This window comes from Mobula hypostoma, chromosome 19, assembly GCF_963921235.1.
Source record: "Mobula hypostoma chromosome 19, sMobHyp1.1, whole genome shotgun sequence".
In the NCBI taxonomy this organism is placed as follows: Eukaryota; Metazoa; Chordata; class Chondrichthyes; order Myliobatiformes; family Myliobatidae; genus Mobula; species Mobula hypostoma.
This window is the reverse complement of record NC_086115.1, coordinates 12,427,710-12,446,847: the sequence shown is the minus strand read 5'-3', so window position 1 is coordinate 12,446,847 and position 19,138 is coordinate 12,427,710. Positions and strand designations below refer to the sequence as shown.

At 41.9% G+C, this 19,138-nt stretch overlaps 1 protein-coding gene across 1 annotated transcript in view; it reads right to left on the bottom strand.

Moving 5' to 3' along the window:
• The window catches only part of pi4k2a (phosphatidylinositol 4-kinase type 2 alpha), a 39,788-nt gene extending 21,033 nt beyond the window's left edge, over positions 1 to 18,755 (bottom strand). Inside the window, exons 1-7 of the mRNA XM_063071363.1 lie at positions 18,301 to 18,755; positions 12,842 to 13,042; positions 9,784 to 9,915; positions 7,881 to 8,034; positions 5,643 to 5,704; positions 2,730 to 2,829; positions 822 to 955 (exon numbers count right to left, since the gene is read on the bottom strand). Of these exons, the coding sequence (XP_062927433.1) occupies positions 822 to 955; positions 2,730 to 2,829; positions 5,643 to 5,704; positions 7,881 to 8,034; positions 9,784 to 9,915; positions 12,842 to 13,042; positions 18,301 to 18,687 (1,170 nt within the window). The 5' untranslated portion in view covers positions 18,688 to 18,755. The remainder of the gene's footprint in view (positions 1 to 821; positions 956 to 2,729; positions 2,830 to 5,642; positions 5,705 to 7,880; positions 8,035 to 9,783; positions 9,916 to 12,841; positions 13,043 to 18,300) is intronic.
• Between the last annotated feature and the right edge of the window lie 383 nt (positions 18,756 to 19,138).

The following is a 19,138-nucleotide window of genomic DNA, read 5'->3' as shown; positions in this document are numbered from 1 at the left end:
GAGGGTGGAGTGCTGTAGGAAGGATGTGGACCAGGTGGCAGAGAAGGAGTGCCAGGGCGAGTGAGTGGTACGGATGCAGACGCACCCAGCCCTGAGAACCAGACAAGATCATTTGATTCCAAACAATTGGTTTATAGATCATTATGGAATGTCTCTCTGGTGCATCCTGCTCCCTCCCCTCTACTTCCCCCTTTCCCAGCACTACAGTACAATACATAAAATCACCAACAGTACTGTGCAAAAGTCTTAGGCACCCTAGCTATAGACATGCCCCTGAGATTTTTGCATAGTATTATATGTTACCATATACTACCTTGAGACTCATTTTCCTGTAGGCATTTACAAGAGAATAAAGAAATACAATAGGATTTACGAAAAACTAAACATAAAGACTGTCAAACAATCAATATGTAAAAGAAGGCAAATCGTGCAAATAGAAAATTAGTACTGAGAACATGAGTTGAAAGCCAGTCCATAGGTTGTGGAATCAGTTCAGATATTTGTTATTCTGCAGCACAATTCTCTTAATTCAAATGGGCAGTGAAAATGTCATCAGCAAACTGCTTCCCACAGTGTTATGTTTCTGCACCTTACTTACATAGGTACAACATAAGAAAACTCAATCCTGTCATCACAGTCATTACAAATAATGAAACTATGGCTCCTGAGATATGGAACAAACATACTTGTACTCCCTTGCTAAGGTTTGCACTCTGCAACCTGTGACAGTTATGCATTCTGGAGACTTCACATGGAAGAATCAAGTCCTGTTGTCCTCTGACAGCCAAATGCAGAGTGTTTTGTTTTTGACAGATACCAACCTTAAAGAGGTCATAAAGATCCTCTTCTAAATCTTTTATGAAGTTTGGGTCAGAAATCTTCGGAAGAACGAGGTCCTTAATTTCCTGGGAAAATGGTATCTTTGCTTGAGGTAGCCAGGCCCAGTAAAAGGGATCTAAAGATGAGGTAAAAGAAATTCCTTACACTTTATTTGTAATGTTCCTTTGCATGTAACGATCAAACAAGTCTCTTGCCCATGATAAGGCAAACAAGGTCACATAGCCCAAATCTCGTTCCAATGGGTTAATAATAAGCAAAAGAGATTGTGAACACTTCTTTCTGCACTCAGGCATCTTTAACAATGATAACCTCCCCTTTGAGAAAGATACCTCTAGAATCACTTCTGATCCTGTTAGTTGCCTTTTCTAACAGTTATTTGAAGACTATGGAACCTACCTAAACATTTCTATCTTACTTGACGCTACAAAGCTCTTTAAAGTTGTAAGTGTGTTATTTAGGGGCAGCATAGTAGTGTAACGGTTAGCATAATACATTTTCAAGGCTAGCAACCAGAGTTCATTTCTACCGCTGTCTGTAAGGAGTTCATACATTCCTCCCAACACTCCGGTTTCCTCCCACATTCCAAAGGTGTACGGACTAGTAGGTCACACAGATATAATTGGGCAGAGAGGATCTTTGGGCTGTACCTCAAACCAATAGAATAAATAAATAAATAATGCTGATGTAAGGAGTTTGTACATTCTCCCCATGATCAGGTAGGTTTCCTCTGGTGTTCTGGATTCCTCCCATATTCCAAAGATATATGGATTAGGGTTACTAAATTGCGGGCATGCTTCGTTAACGCTAGAGGCACAGCGACACTTGCAGACTGCCCTGAGCATATCGTCGGGCTGCATTGTTCATTGACACAAAAATCGCATTTCGCTGTATGTTTCTAAAGCAAATGCTGAAATTTATCCTTTAGATTTTCTTTGCTGCCACTTCAGTCCTCTGATTCTATCCCTTACGGCTAGGTTCCTAGTGTTGACTGGGTGAGAAGTTTAACCAAAGGTTAAAGATGTTGATCTTGCTCTGATTTCATATTTCTCCTGATGTGGTCCACTTGCCACTCTTGTTAGTCATTGCACAACCCCTTTGTGTTCATTTTATGCAACGCTTTTATACTTCATTTTTATCTGTCATTCTTTGCACTTACCTTTCTGGAAATATTCCGCATCCAATCCTTACACCCATCCAAAAATACAGACAGAATTAGTCCAAAAAGGCTGTGAATGATCAGGCCTTTTGAAAAGAAAGCTATTCAAATCCATTGTGGCTGACTGGAACTAGATCAAGTGTTGCCAATCTTTCCCATAATCTCAATATTTCCACAGAAATTACAAAAGTGACTAAGAAGCGTGACCAGTGGTTGGTTCATGGAGAAGACTGCCTACTCATCAGGAGAAGAATGAAATCACAACAAGATCAACACCTTTAATATTTGGTTAAACTTTTCACCCAGTTAACGCTAGGGTTCTAGCTGTAAGGGATAGAATCAGAGGACTGAAGTGCTAGCAAGGGGAATCTGAAGGACATAGTCAACATTTATTTGTACACATTCAATGCGAATTTGCAGTATTTAAGAGAAGGCGAAGATTGAGATTGATTAGATGAGCCTTCAAAGAGGCAGCACAGACGGCGGGGTGGGAGATAATGGCTCAGCTGTGGAACGCTGCTGACTTGAATGTTCTCCCCATAATCACATGTGTTTCCACCGGGTGTTCTAGTTTCCTCTCACGTTCCAAAAACATACAGCTTAATAGGTTAATTAGTTATATGGCTGTAACTGGGCAGTGTAGGCTCGTTGGGCCAGAAGAGCATCTGCATCTACATCTCTAAATAAATACTTATTCTGCTTCAATTCTACAACAGCACATCGATTTACTTACATGCCCGCCAGGAGTCTGGGTGTTTCAGAGGGAATGCCAATCCATTGTCTATTGCAGCAATCTTTATAATAGGTTCTTTCACTACAACCCAGTCAGCATCCTGCAAGGAACAACACAGCAGATTGCAAACAATAGCCTACCCTCCACTGACTCTGTATACACTTTCATTGTAACAGTGTTGACCCCACCCATCGCAGACATTCTCTCTTTTTCCTCCCTCCCATGGAACAGAAGATACAAAAGCCTTAAAGCATGTAGCACCACGCTCAAGTACAGGTTCTAATGACTCTAGACCTCACAATCTATCTTATTATGGCCATTTTGTCTTCCTGCACTGCATTTTCTCTGTAACTATAACACTTTATTCTACACTGTTACTGTTTTCCCTTCTCTACTACCTCAATGAATTATAATGAAATGATCTGCATGGACGGCATTGCATCTAAAGTTATTCACTGTACCTCGTTACATGTGACATTAACAAACCAATTCCAATTTACAAAATGTTAGAGAGGCAGCATTATTAATAAACTGATTAGACGACTGATTGATGAGTCTTAGCTGACAACCACAAAGACCTGTGAACAAATGATGGGGCCCCATCTGCTCTCCCCTCTGCCATCAGGCTTCTGAATGGCACGTGACTATTCATATTCATAATTATTTACATTATGCAACATTTGTAACTTGTATTAGTTTATGTATCACACTGTCCTGCTGCTGCAAAGCAACAAATTTCATGCCATATGTCCTGATAATAAACCTGAGCCTGACAACTATATCACATGCAGTGGGGAGCAAGGGAACATTTTCTCTCGTATCAGAGTTTGGCTTCATATTTATGACCCTAGTTTCAGATTGAACTGCAAGGTCACTTGTAAAATATTATTTTGTGATTATTCTTCCTTGAAGATCCCTTTACAATGAGATTATATAACCCTTCCTCACTGCACAAGACCTAAAACAACCATCACCCTGGTTGCTTCCTCAACACATTGAACCAACAAGCTACCTAGTCTACATTTCACAAATTCATTATCTAACTTTAACTGTAACAAGCAACCGTGTCTACATTTCACAAATTCATTATCTAACTTTAACTTTAACAAGCAACCCTGTCTACATTTCACAAATTCATTATCTAACTTTAACTTGCCTAGCACAAACAGATTACTGAATATACATTACACAAACCAATCTCCCGTCCTTAGACTCACTTTACACCGCACGCTGTCGGAGCAGTGCTGCCAGGATAATCAAGGACACGACCCACCCAGCCAACACACTTTTCATCCCTCTTCCCTCCGGGAGAAGGCTCAGGAGCTTGAAGACTCATACGGCCAGATTTGGGAACAGCTTCTTTCCAACTGTGATAAGACTGCTGAACGAATCCTGACCCGGATCTCCGCCGTACCCTCCAAATATCTGGACCTGCCTCTCGGTTTTTTTGCACTACCTTACTTCCTATTTTTCTATTTATGATGTATAATTTAAATTTTTAATACTTACTAATTTTAACTATTTTTAATATTTTTAATATTTAATATTTGCAATCCAGAGAGTGTAAAGCGTAGGATCAAATATCACTGTGATGACTATACGTTCTAGTACCAATTGTTTGGCGACAATATCTTTAACTTTTTGATCATGCCATTTCTGACATGAATTAGTTCAGTACATTATGGCCGAAGGGCCTGCTCCTGTTGTTCTATGTTATATGCTCTTAAACATTTATATGAACTTCTATAAATTATCCCAACCATTTTTTAGCTCAACTCAGATTAATTTTAATTTGACATCATGCTCTATCAAAACAAGATAATTTCTTCCCACTATACAGACATCCTCCACAGACCACATCCTTTGCTGGTTTTTTTGGTCTGTCCTTCCTAAATGTCAAAACTCTTTGAATGCTAAGCTTTCAGCTCTAAGTACAGTATCCACAATGGCAATCAGAACATATTTATTTTTGGTATTTTGGATCTGAGGCCACTTGCTTTGTTTTATATTCCATCCAATAGCATGCTTGCCTTTGTTACGATGTCTTTTTTTTTGTTAAATGTGAAAGGCAAGTCCTCCCATTGGAAAATTTCCTTCTCATTTCTACAAAGTATATAGCTTTCTCGTGTCTAAAAGATTTTCATAAATCTGATACTACATCTTGACTCACTGATCTCAACCTAATTTGCATGCTTATTTTAACTTTCATGAAGTTAAAATTTCCTTCATTGACATTTAAAGGGATGTGCATTTAGTCATGTGCCCTGAAAACTATGGAGGAAGCAGCTAGACAGAGGCAAGGCCATAACGGATCATAAAACAGTGTTGGTTTATTTTGAGAGGGATAGGATTAGACTGTAGAGAAGTTGCTCTAAATACAGTACTGTGGTTCTACAACACAAGTATTGGGCATAAATTTGGTCGCCATATAAATTTTATCACTGGAAGATTTATGAAAATCATAACAGAAGAGCAACCCCACAAGTGCAGGATTATCAGGTAGTGGCGTTTTTCTTGGGGGGAGGGGGGTCAGGAGAAAATCCTAAAGGGTAGTGTCAGATAGATGTCTTTAAGATAATGAAAGATTTCAGAAGAAGAAATAGATTTCCAGTTATGGGGAAAGGAAAACTAGTAACAATCAATTTATGACAGTAAACAAATTCTTCAGAGTTCTCTTTACCTGAGAATGCAGAAAAATTGATGCAAACTGAACAAGTTACTTAAGAAGTTGGGTTAAGTATAAGGGAGAAAGAATATGAGACAGCAAAATGAGGAAGGATGTGGAGAGGTGCAAAAGAAATACAAATACCAATAGACATGTTGAATAGTCCAATCCTATCCTGTTGTGAAGTTTTATATATACACGCCATAAAAAGACCTGTCTAATATCAAAGATTAAAAAAAACTACTCACCTTCAAACTAGCCCCATCCATCGGACAGTCATATTTAATCAGCCAGTTATCATTACCACGATCTAAGGAAAGAGAGACTTTTGTGAAAAACTTTGTGGATTCTACTTGTCACCACACACTGCCTAATGCCATTTTTCCCTCACACCTTTAAGATATTAACATCTCACAGGGACAAAGAACAATGTAATCATTCATCTCAAGTGAACAGTTCATTTGGCTTAAGCCAACCACTGGAACCAGGATATACATGGGTTTGTGTTAGAATCAAAATGAGCACAAATATATTTGGCTGTTTGTACAAAGCTGTTGTAATGATAGGGGAAATTTTAGTCATCCTCCTTATAATCAATAACAAACTGGGGTCTAACATTGTTACATGAAGTATAATCTTGAGAACTGACATCAAACAAGTAGATTACAAGTAGCAGTAATGCACACTCACTTTCAGCTCCTAACCATCACTCCACAATTACAAAATGTAAATGCATTCTTCAATACCACTTGTGCAGGGGGACATGAAGTCCATTTGACCTATAAAAGGAACTAAGTCACGTCAGAGAAAGATGCAACATTACCACCAGAGGATCTGTGCAGCTTGAGAATGAAAATCCCAGCAGTTATCCAAGGATCTTTCAAGAAGTAAGGAAGAAATTGCCTTTAACTTCCTTTCTGCATCAAACTGAATATTGATAAAGGCCACAACAGAAATTTAGGTCAATCCAAAACCTGACCACAGTGGGAATGGCACCCACTCCTCTCAAGCCAGCCCGTTTTCACTGAGGAATTCTGAAATGAGGATTACATGTTTCATATCATCGACAATGGCCTTCTTCGATATACAGCTATAACTGAAATCTATATAGGTACCTTTCAACTATATAGGAACTGCTGCTCTCTCCTTTACTGTCTAGTAAAACACACAGCAAAATGAGTCATTTGTACCATAAGGGTGAAAACGTAGTCAGTGGATGTGGAATTAAGAATGGAATTGCAGTGCACACACATTCCAAATGGCCAGAGGAGAAACACCTGGAAACACATTTGCAATATGTCATATCAAAACCATACCCAGACCTGAACTTTCAGCATCACTATTTTTCCCATGAGTTTCAATGGTTACCATCTTATTAACAATTTACTCCCATAGATCTAGTCAAGAATATTAACATGAACTTTTCTTTTAATTTGTTAGAAGCTTTGGTCTATGCTAGCACTCCCTCCTTCTGAGCAGAAAATACTTCACAGCATGACTTAAATATCGAGCTGAGCTCTATGGTCTTCAACTAAACTACAGATGCAAGAACTTGAAAATAAAAACAGAAAACGCTGGAAACTCAACAGGTCAAGCAGCATCTGTGAAGAGAGAAGCAGACTTAGCATTGCCGATCATAGAACAGAGAGTGAGGAAGCAAGTTAGTTCTGAGATGAAGAGAAGGGAACAGATGGGTGGATAGGGTAAGAGGCATATCCAACAGCGTGAGGCCTAGATTCCCATGGTGATGTGCTGTTTTCAAAGTTGTACCGTCGTTAACAAGATGGAGTGGAAACAAAGACAGACATAGGCAAGACTAAAAATGCAGGTCAGAGCAACACACACAAAATGCTGGAGGAACTCACCAGGTCAGGCAGATTCTGTGGAGGGGAATAAACAGCTGATGCTTTTGTCCGAGACCCTTCATCAGGATTGGAAGAAACAGAGAAGAAAGAATGGTAGCAAGTTTGGGTGAGCACATGGTTGAAGGGTCAGAGGGCAGCAGAGATCACAGAGGTAACAGTGAGAGTGTCAATGAACTCCTGTCAAAGAGTGAATTGAAACTTCTTCAGGGTAGACATACATTGAAGAGACCTTGCTGCAAATCAAAAGTACAAGAGATGCTGCAGATGCTGGAAATCCAGAGTCCCACAAAACGCTGGAGGAACTCAACAGGTCAGGTAGCATCTATGGAGGGGACACTTCATTTGGATTGGAAAGGATGGATGAAGCAGCCAGATGTATTGAGAATGCAAATCAGAGGGACGTGGATCAAATTCTGACAATGTACACTCCTGCCACCAGCCAATCCAGCCCAGCCTTCACCAAACAAAAACTTGCACTCTGACTGTAAGAGCAAGCTTCAACACTCCCAAAGATGGCCTTTAGAGCTGTCACACAATGCCTAAGCACACACACTCATCATTAAGGGGGAGTCATCATTCAGTTGCAGCAGAAGAGAAAGGAACTTCAGAACAGCCACTAACCTGTGTTTCTGATGATGTAATCCAGCACCACCAGCCTCTCAAACTGGAGTTGCAGTTGTCGATTTGTCTTCTCAGGCAAAGGCTCTGCCTCAAACCTGCGCAACCAATAATCCGCATCTCTATAACCCTCAACAAACAACTGGAAGGAACCGACCTGAGGGGAAAAGAGTAGAAGAAACTCCACTTTTACTGCCAAATTTAGAAGCAGGGGAAATATTCTGAAATAATCAGGCAATTTGGATCCTGCAGATGTAGATATCCATCTTCTGGAATATATTTTATTATTTGTTAATTTATTTGTGGTAATATTACTTTGTGTTGTGCGTGTTATACGTACTGCATTGTGTACCTTGGTCCAGAGGAACCTTTATGTTATTTATTGCTTATTTAGTTATTATTATTGTTTTTTTTCCCCCTCTTTTTGTACTTGCAGTTTGGTGTCCTCTGCACATTGGTTTGTCCATCTTTGTCGTATGAGGTTATTCACTGACTCTCTTATGTTTCTTTGTAGTTACTGTGAATGCCGGCAAGAAAAATGAATCTCACGGTACTATTTAATTTCTGTCCATTAGAGCCATGCATTTATTTTCTGTCCGTATTGCAGTTTGTGGTGTGTTTATTATGGGTTAGGGCATGGTAGAAGTAAATGAGTATACAGGTAGTTACGTTTTCTCGTTGGTTAGTTTGTTGTTTGGTTTAGTCTAGTGGAGAGGAGTTCAGCCACATAGAATGGGTATTTTTTTACCGCTAATTGGAACACTATTAGACTGCAAGTTAGACCATTATATCACTAATTAGATTTGTTAAGTTTTTTTGTTACAAGATCATTCATCTTTGTTGATTTTGTAATAAAAGATCAAACGTACCTTTTTTGATTTGAAAGTTCGGTATTTGGAATTGCATCAGTATCGAGTACCCTGGCTCATCTCTTAGTGGTTTTGGTTTGTTTTAAAATAACCACTACAGTAGTACATGGTGACGTTACATGCACTTGATAATAAATTTACTTAGAACTTTGAACTTGAACTTAAGGGGAAAAAAATTACACCAGAACTGAAGCGTTATACTTGTCACAGCTTCTTTCTCCTGATTAACAATAAGCCTTGAAAAGATTATTTTGGAGAGGCAAGATTTACAAAAGAGGGCTGACTATTTACTCACATGACTGTTACTGACACAGCAACCAAGATTGGAAATAGACAATAATCTCAAAGAGGTGAATCTCAGATTGCTGAGCTAGAGATTGAATTAAACATTAAAAACCAAAATTTGATGGAACTGGAACCAACGCAAACCGACTAGCACTGAGGATGGGTGGATGCTTGGAACAATATATTGTCTTAGAATTGACATTCTGCTATCAAAAGTCATGTGACTTGCTTACTTACTGCCCATTATGCTGCTGGCATTTAAGGCAGCAATGAAGATCCTTTATCTCTGCTTGTATAGAAGGATTCTTTATTGCTGTTTTCTTAACAACTGTTTTCTGACCAGTCATGGTTGTTAGCCCTGAGCTGAACCCCCAAACCTGGAGGACCAGTGGACCACTCTTAGTCCGGCCTATATCCTTTGATCTGTTTGGCATGAGTGACCCTACAAAGAGCAAAAGTACAAGGCCCTGACTCCAGCCAACATAGCTCTCCAGGTCGCTGAGGCATGACAAGGTTGTGGTCCTCTTGGAGGGGAGGTCACGTGAGTAAAAAGTTAAACACAGTCACAGCATCATACAGCACAGAAACAGGCCCTTCGGCCCAATCCATCATCAGCAATCAAGGTGCCTACCTGAGCTGGTCTCATTTTCCTATGTTTAGCCCATATCACAATTAAGTAGAATAATCGTATGATTTAGTGCAAAAGGAGCAACCAACATGATCAAATGCTATTATTAATCAGAACTTTGTACCTTGGGAGGTAGGCCTATCCGGTGAAACCGCTGTCCCACTTTCGGCACTTTCTCGAGTGCCAGCTTCTTTCCCCGGGATTTCACCCGGTCAATCGCACTGTAATTGAAAGTTTCACTTGCTAAGCGTACCACCTGAAAAGAGAAAAAGAAATCAGCTTTAAGAACAGTTTGCAATTTTAACTCTAAATCCAGTTCAGATAGCTTCAGTGAACAGGAGGAGGTCATCTCACTTCTTTTGCCCAGTCCACCTATCAACAAGATCATGGCTGATTTATTACCTCAAAGCCTCCTGCATTAATTCTGTATTCCTAGGTATCAAACCTGTTCTATTAGATTCTTTCAACAGATGCAAACTTGCTACATAACCAATGACATTTTGTTTGTGTACCTTCTGCAATGAGGACAAAAAGTTGCTAAGATAGCCATGTTACACTAACTTTATTGATATTTCTAGGAGTTTGAGAGAAAATTGGCTGCAGTGTACAAAATATTGTCATATGGTCCTATGAATGTTACCAGAAGCACCAAAAGACAATTCAACATGTTGTGCAATAGAAATGGTAACAGCCCTAAAACAAAACACTTATATATAAAACACATATACAGCCTTGAGATTTATCTTCTTGCGAGCAATCACAAAACAAAGAACACAATAAAACACAAACAAAACACAAGGACTGGCATACATCCAATGTGGGAGAAAAAAGAACAAATCCTGCAAGCAATAAAAATAAAGTAAGCAAATAACGCACAAAACAAGAACCAGTGTTCCTGAAAGTGAGTCCACAACCATGGAGCCACGATGGCTGGAGGCCACAGCCGCAGAGCGGGTTCAGTGCTGCAGCCGGTACAGGAGCCTGATGGCTGTGGGCCAAAGCTGCAAGTCAGTTCAGTGGTGAGGCGAGTAAAGCCTCCTGGAGTAGTGAGCCAAACAGTGATTTGTCCTTTGCCCTCTGCCTTGATGCCTTGATCTTTTAAATCTGGCTTGGTGCTTCAATTGGCTAAACATCAATTCATTTTTTGCTCTCAAGCCTGGGTCCCATCATTTCAATCCAGCCCAAAATTTCAATCCGGATCCAAATTCGCTCCAGCAATGGCCACCATGGCCATACTTGCATTCTCAAGAGCTCAATTTGCCAAATCCTACAGAATACCACAAAAACACCAGGATGTACAGACAGCCAAAAAAAACGACTCCCAGAGGGAAATTACAGGCTGCGGACTGCAGTGATCATAGACAAGAAAAAGTGTAATTAGTAGAATGTTTGTAGTTTTGTTTGCTGCCTGGAAAATGCTGCTGCACCTCACCAGTGCCATCTTTCCTCCAGTACTCTGAATCGGGAGTTGTGAAGAAGGGTCTCAGGCCGGAACATCAACTGTTTATTCCTCTCCATAGATGCTGCCTGACCTGCTGAGTTCCTCAGAATTTTTGTGTGCTGCAATCAATTTAGTGTTGTCCTGATGTAGAGACAACCAGCCTTCAAGGATCTGCACTAGACACTTGTAATCTCAACCAGAACGGTACTGGTTGAGTAACTGTAAGGGGTTTCTTCTTTTATGTTACTGCGTAGGCTAATCAAAATGGCTTCTTTGATATGTTAACTGCTGAGAAAGTTCTCTCTCTAGCAGCTTGTTTGGATTATAAAGAGAGTTGTATTCATTTGCTAACCAATTGAGATAGATGTTATTCTTTCTTGTGTGTCTGTAAGCTACTGTGATGCGCGGGCTTTGGGGCAGAAGGCGTGATGGAGACAGAGAGAGTGGACGTGATGCTGTAAACTGGCCGATGGAACGGACCCCGAGCGGGAGTCCGAGGCCCAGGGTCTTCGGCGAGGAGAGCAGACGAAGACAGACTCGTGTGGATCATCTGGTCGACCACCGTGGTTGGTCCCAGGTGGTGGGTCGAGGGGTTCGGAGGGGATCGAATGGGGGAAAGAAGACTCCGTTACTTGAGCTCCAACTGTTGTGCACGAAGTAGTTGAACTTTGATAAGTTTGGCACCTTTTACTTTCCTTTTATATTTTATCTCTATTAATTACATAGTTCCTGTAATATCTATAAAGTGTAATCATTTAATCGCATATGGGGTACTGTCTGTTATCTGGGGCTGTGGGGTACATCACACAGCACCCACACAAACTTGATTACCCAGTCTGGCGGGGCCGAAGGCTGCTCCCCCTAGACGAAAGCGAGTTGAGTGAGCCTGAGGCTTACCGGGGGCTACATACCCTAATCCAAAACACTTGGGGCAGAAGTGCTCTGGATTTCAGATTTTTTCTGATATTGGAATATATAATGAGATAGCTCGAGATTGCCGTCATTTAAGCTCTGAACATCTGTGCTCCTGGTAAGCAGTCTTTGCCTTACACTTGTTCGTCACACATATGTACTGATGCAGCCACTCAGCATGTTAGACTTTCATCAATGATGATCTTGGTAAATGAATTCCTAAGCTGTTTCATGATCAGCAGATGCTTTATCACAAATCTTTAAAAATTCAATGCTGTGCCTTTTAAATTTCTGTAAACAGCTTGCTGAATATTTACAATTACCTTCAATTTTCAGTTTGTGGTGATAGATCTTTGCTTGTTTCATGATCAGCATACTGTAAAGTGCCATATGATCACTCCGAAGCTGACAAATCCACTCTTTCAATATACAATCAAGATCTTCATTTTTCACTTCATGCAGTGTTTTCTATCTTCAATAATTTCTGTTCATCACGTATGTGAAGTCACTTCTCAGAACTGTCTGTGGTGCACAGAGGTTTTTGGATTTTGGAATTTCAGAAAAAGGGTACTCAATCTGAACTGAGAATATGAGCAAGGAGCCAGTGAAATCAATTCAGGTTGGTCTTAAGTGATTAGATGACGGCTTAGGCTGGACACCGCTGCCTATAAAATCAAATACCTGCAGGCCATCTGTAATGGTTTATCAAGGTAATGACTGTGCACTTTTGGGACAGGAATTGCCACTAGCATTGAGCTGCTCTACAAGGGAAGGACATAAAAATCAAAAATAAAGCAGAATAGAAAATGCACATAAGCTAAAGTCCTACCTTAGTCCTTGGTACTATGTTAAGTCCCAGTTTCTGGTCCACCAAGCTGGCCCCAGCCTCAGAGAGGTAGCCCTGATTGAGAACGAGGCAGTCTCTGCCGAAGCAACACGGACAACACAGCTTCTGCAGCCATTTGGTCCATTTGGGATTCAGGTGTCCATATGGTTCCTCGTTTTTAGGTTTAAAAACACCTATAATGTCCTGTGGATGCAAAGAATATATAGTCCTATCAAGAGGCTTCCAATGTTGATTACAACTAGAAAATACAAAAACCTCAGAGGTTTCTAAGGATCTAATACTAAAGATTCAATAAGCAGCAGGATCAGCCCAGAAATGCTTCCCATCAGAAAAGGCAATACTACCACTCTACTTTCTAAAGTGATATTACAGCATAGTACAGGGCTTTGACCCATAATGCAGTGGCAACCTTTAAGCCGCTCAAAGATTAATCTAAACCTTCCCTCCTACATAGCCCTCCATTTTTCTATCATCCAGAGTTTAAATATCCCTAATATATCTTCCTCTACCACCACCTCAAACATGGCGTTCCAAGCACGCACCACCCCCTGTGTGAAAAATTACCTCTGACATCTCCTCCATACTTCCCTCTAATCACTTTAAAATTATGCCCCTTGTATTGGCCATTTCTGCACTGGAAAACGTCTCTCGTACTTAATCTATGCCTCTTATTGTCTTCTACACCTCTATCAAGTCACCTCTCACCCTCCTTCACTGTAAAGAGAAAAGCCTTTGCTCGCCCTATCTTCATAAGACATGCCTTCTAATCCGGGCAGCATTCTGGTAAATCTCCTCTGCCCTCTCTCTAAAGTTTCTACATCCTTTCTATAAAAAGGCAACCAGAATTGAAAACAATATTCCAAGTATGGTCTAAACAGAGTTACAGCCTACCATGGGGAACTTTATCAAATGCCTTACTAAAATCCATATCCAACACATCAATTGCTCCACCTTCATCAATGCTTTGTCACATCTTCAATCAGGTTCATGAGGCATGACCTGCCCCTCACAAACCGATACTAACTATCCCTAATCAGACTGTTTCTCTAAAAGCTTATAAATCTTGTCTCAAAGAATCTCCTTGAAAAATTTGCCGACCGGGCTGGCTGGTGGCACAATGACATCGGTGCCGGACCCGGGAGCGGAGGTTCCCGGGTTCGAAACTAGTCGGGTCCGCTCCCGAGTACGCTTTCCATCCGTGCCGGGTTGAGTGTCGAGACCGCAACTCGACCTTGTAAACTAAAGGGAAACTACTGCGAAAATATCTGTGTGAGGAGTGACGCCCCACACAGTCTCTCTCTCTCGCTCCGCGCCTTGTAAAAGCCATGAAAAAGACATCACGGACGCACGCACGCAGATGCAGGCACACGCCAAAAAAAAATGAAAAAAAGAAAAATTTGCCGACCACTGAAGAAAGGTTCACTGATCATGATTAATGCCAATTTAGTGGATCAGGTATAGCCACAGTACATCATTAAAGACCCCTCATACCCTCTGTTTGTTCTTCTGCCATCAGGCAAACGTTACAGGAGCATCAAAACTAAAACCACAAGGCTACTAAACAGCTTCCTCCCACAGGCAGTCAGACTGCTAAATAGCTGCTCTACCCAACTCTGCTTTGGACACTTTTAACTTGCACTGGACACTTATAACTTGATTTTAACTGACATGTGGCTGTTGTGTTTTACTATTTATTGTTATGTTTATTATTTAGTGTTGCGTTTGTTATGTTATGATTGCACTGCTCCTGGGAAACACTGTCTCATTCTGCCCTGCAGAGCTGATGTACGGTTAGAATGACAATAAAGTTCTTTGAATCTTTTGTGTGCTGTAGAAGAGGCTACCACAGTCACAAGATCAAACAAGTGAATGACTGATTGCAGTTAGGATTTTAAGTTTCACCCAAAAACTGTAATGAGGCAGCGTTCTTGCCACACAGTGACATGTACTCTCTGGAATAGCACAGAAAACAGGAATTCCAAAAGACAACCCATTCATGCTCATTCATTCAAATTAAACTAGCCATTATTTACATGTTCTCTGGGATACATCATCAATCCCAAATCTGTCTCTTAATAAAATGAATCTCGGTCAGAATTTACATTCACAGAATTATGATGACTTTTTAAACGTGAATTAACAACGTTCATTTTGCCACCTTAGGGAGAGGAAATTGGATGTAAAGTTATTTCTTTCACATTCACCCCACCCTTGCGCTGTATTTCAGTTGGACTTTTGTCTCATCTATACTGTCTCGATCAACGCTGCCTGAGTCTTAGGACTTGGGCAAGGTTTAATAGACGCAGTTTGCAGATTGGACCCTGCAGTTCACGTTATATGTGTTTCTAGCTTCTGGTTACTCTTTTTAATTGCTGACCGGGGCAGACTGACCCAGCGGCCTACAGTCACTGAACAAAAGGAGGCAATGGCAAACCACTTATGTAAATTTGCCAAGAACAATCATAGTCATAGACCATGACTGCCCACGTCATACCACAAGGCACACAATGCTGATGATGATGATGATGATGATGATGGTGATGGTGATGGTGATGAGACATTTCCAACCACCAATATAAAACAGCTTGTAGTACTAGGAAGTGTGTCACAACAGCAGAAGCTTTCAGCTGTTAGTAATCTCTACCGAAGTGCCCCAGGCTTCAGTGCAATGGATGGAAAATGCAAAGTGAATTCGGGAAACAAAGTTGAGATTGATTTCACGTTCCATCTAAACCTGGAGCTGTTCCAAAAATGTGCCCCACTCACTAAGTTCATGTATAAGGCAGGTTTGAAAGTGAAATCAAAACTGGTAGGAAATTCCAACTATGGATCACCATAGTGATAATCAATTGTCACCAGCTTAAGCAGTGCAAAGATATAAAATTACTGTAAATTATAAAATAAACATAAATATCTTGGAATACAGTTGAGTTCTATTACAGCAAAGGCCAAGGCGTAGTCATATTCAGGACGCAATGCTGGGCCAGGGGAAAGAGAACAGATACTTAGCCTCAGATGACCATATGCCCATGACACATAATCTTGTGTACAGAGGGAACAAACAAAATGGGTATCAAGCTCATTAAGTAGCACCATCAGATGAAGCTAATCAATATGATAAGTAATATATCAGCAGAATGACACAGCAAAAGACAATTCACTCGAATGTACCTACACAGGCTCTTCAAAAATCAATTAGTCCTACTTTTTCCTTTAAAAATCTGATTCCCTTTAGTTTTTTTTAATTGAATCTCCTTCTACCACTTTTATATAATGGATTCCAATCTGCAAATCATATCGACCTTGGTAAAATATTTCATTGATTTTATTGCATGGAAATGTGCCCTCGGTAACTGGGACAGTAGAGTGGAATCCAAATGAGACAGCAATGCAGAACAGGAGAAGCAACTTGGTGATGGCACTAATTCACAGGGTTATTCTTAGCTGAGGTAATTTGTGTCAAATTTGGACAAGAACCTGAGACTGAGGTAGAGCTGGGTGTTTGTAGAATTTAAAAAGGCACTGTGGTTGGTCATTCTGCAGGAAGAGAGAGGGGGGTTGGAGCAATTTTCAGAGATTGCTATTCAAGATTAGTTCAGATCATGGCTTAGGTTACTTCAGTGACTAATTGTTGTATACGTGCTCTTTCATCCTTATCAGGATTTCTAGCATTCTAAAGCAGACAAAACAGCTGAAAGAGTTGAGTATATCCTAAGAATGTGCACAATGTTGTCTGTTGTGTGCCAGCTTTTATCAGTCTGAACAGATCACATTAGTGTCCCAGACACAGAAAAGAGAACTCACTGGACACCTTACCCACAAAAGCACATCACAGCTGATTCAGGCCCTGCACTTGATCAGAAACTTGTGAAACTGAAGGTCACAAGACAGTATGGTGTTAGACTGGATTACTCAGTGAAGATGGAGCAAACTAGTACCCCACACATGGAACAGCGTGCTCACTGGCATCTTGCATTTGCAATTGATTTACACTTAATCAAAAACAGGATCACAGGACAGCACCTCTCTTCATCTCATTTTCCTAACCCCAGACACAGTAAAAATAAAACAGCAGATGTTGGAATGAAAACAGACAATATCAGACAGCACTCAGGTCAAGCAGCATCAGGTCAAAGACTCTACATTAAAATACGAGGGGGTATAAATTTAAGCTGAATGAAGGAAAGTACGGCGGGGGGGGGCTGTCAGAAGTTTTTTTTAAACAGAGGGTGGTGAGTGTGTGGAATTCGCTACCAGGACTGGTGGTACAGGCAGATACATTAAGGCATTTAAGAAACTATTAGGTAGATACATGGGTGAAAGAAAAATGGAGGGCTATGTGGGAGAGATGGGTTAGATTGACCAATGCAAGGAAGTCTGCAGATGCTGGAAATCCAAAGTAACACGTGCAAAATGCTGGAGGAACTCAGCAGGTCAGGCAGCATCTGAGGAAAAGAGTGAACAGTCAACATTTTGAGGCTGAGAATTTCTTAGGGGTTAGATTGATCTTGCAGTATGTTAAAGGGTGCTGAGTTTCCCGCCCACCTCATGTTGGTTTTGTATTTTTACTTCAGCCTGCTGAATTATTACAAACACAAGAACCTCAGTCCTCATAATTTGAACCAAAGAATCATGTCAGGTTATTAAATAAGTCCCATGCCTTACTAGATTAAGCTGATGTAGCATCTATTTTGGTCTAACAATGAATCAGACACACTCATCATCCAATAAACTACATAGAATTCCCATTCAGTTCCAATTACTGACCTTAATTCTAATATTCTGGCCCTTTCCAAGTTACAAACACCCGGACGTACAGACAAGTTACCACAAATATTAGATTCACGAGAACCAGTCTTGAAAGAAACTTATTTACATGCAACCTCCCAGCCGTAATTGCACACCATGGGCTCTCAAGAACACAAACTCCCTGTTAAACCCTGGGAGGCCACTTTGGAATAACTTCTACTGATCCTCCTACAACGCCAGTCTAGTAAACTGATAGTGAAACTCATGGAAACCAGCCATTGAATTTGGGACACATCACCTCAGGCAGAGGAAGGTAAGAATTAAATGCTCAAGCAGATGCTGGAATCTCAAGCAAAAAAAAGAGCTGACGGGGACCTCAGCAGGTTAGGCAACATCGAGGCCGGTTGACACTTCAGTTAAAGACCATGTACCAGGACTACACACCCCTATATTTCTAGATGAAGATGCTGCGAATTCTCATCTGCCTCCATAGATCCGCTGAGCTCCTCCAGCGTTCGGGGTCGGCCCATGCAATTACTCAGCGGCTCAGGGAGCGTCTTAGTCGGTACCCTTCAAATGAGTGTCCAGTCCTGAATCAGGGTCTCGACCTGGAGGGAGACCCGGGGGGTTAAACGGCCCTACAATCCGATCCTCCTCCCCACCCCACCCGCCTGCAGGGGTTCAAAACTCACCCCCGACGGGTCGCGGATGAAGTAGCTGCCGCTGGAGCCCTGGCTGATGCGCTGCGGGTGGATGCCCAGCTCCTGCGCCTGCTCGGCCCGCCGCACCACCTCGGCGAACTCGGGCTCGTCCGGGAACTCGTTGTGGGCGCGCGGGCCCAGCAACGGCTGCCGCTCGCGCTCGCGGCCCGCCCCCGGCGACCCGGGCGGCGACGGGCCCAGGCCCGGGCCCGGCACCCGCACCCCCGCGCCCGGACCCCCGCCCGACAGCCGAGGCCCGAAGGCCGGGCCCGGCGCTGAGGGAACCGCCGGCGACGGAGGCTGCGCCAGCTGCGCCGTGGACAGGTAGCTGTCGGGCGGCTGCTGGAACGGGGAGCGGAGCGGGCTGGTCTCGTCCATGCTGGAGGAGGGATGGAGGCAGACGCAGCAGAGATTCGACTCCCACGGCGGCGGCAGCCCAGCCACTAGATCAGGTGACGGAGCCACTTCCGCTTCTATTCCAAACTTCCGCACTCCCCTCCCTCCCGTCCCTCCATTCCCATCTCCTGGCGAAGAGCCGTTAATGCAAAACATTAAAACTTTTATTGTGGACAAAGCACCGCAGCTCCAGCACACGCTTTCCCCTGCACAGGTGCATGCATCATAGTGAAAGCACAAGAGATTCTGCTGATGCAGAATTCTGATTCGGTTTTGTTTATCACAAGTACTGTACATCGAAACATACAGTGAAATATGTATCTTGTGTTTAAGGTGATACATGCTGGGGAAAGCCCGCAAGTGTCGCCGCACATTCCTGTGGCAATAGCTCAGCAACACAGAATATGCCCACAGTGCTGAACAGAACACAATA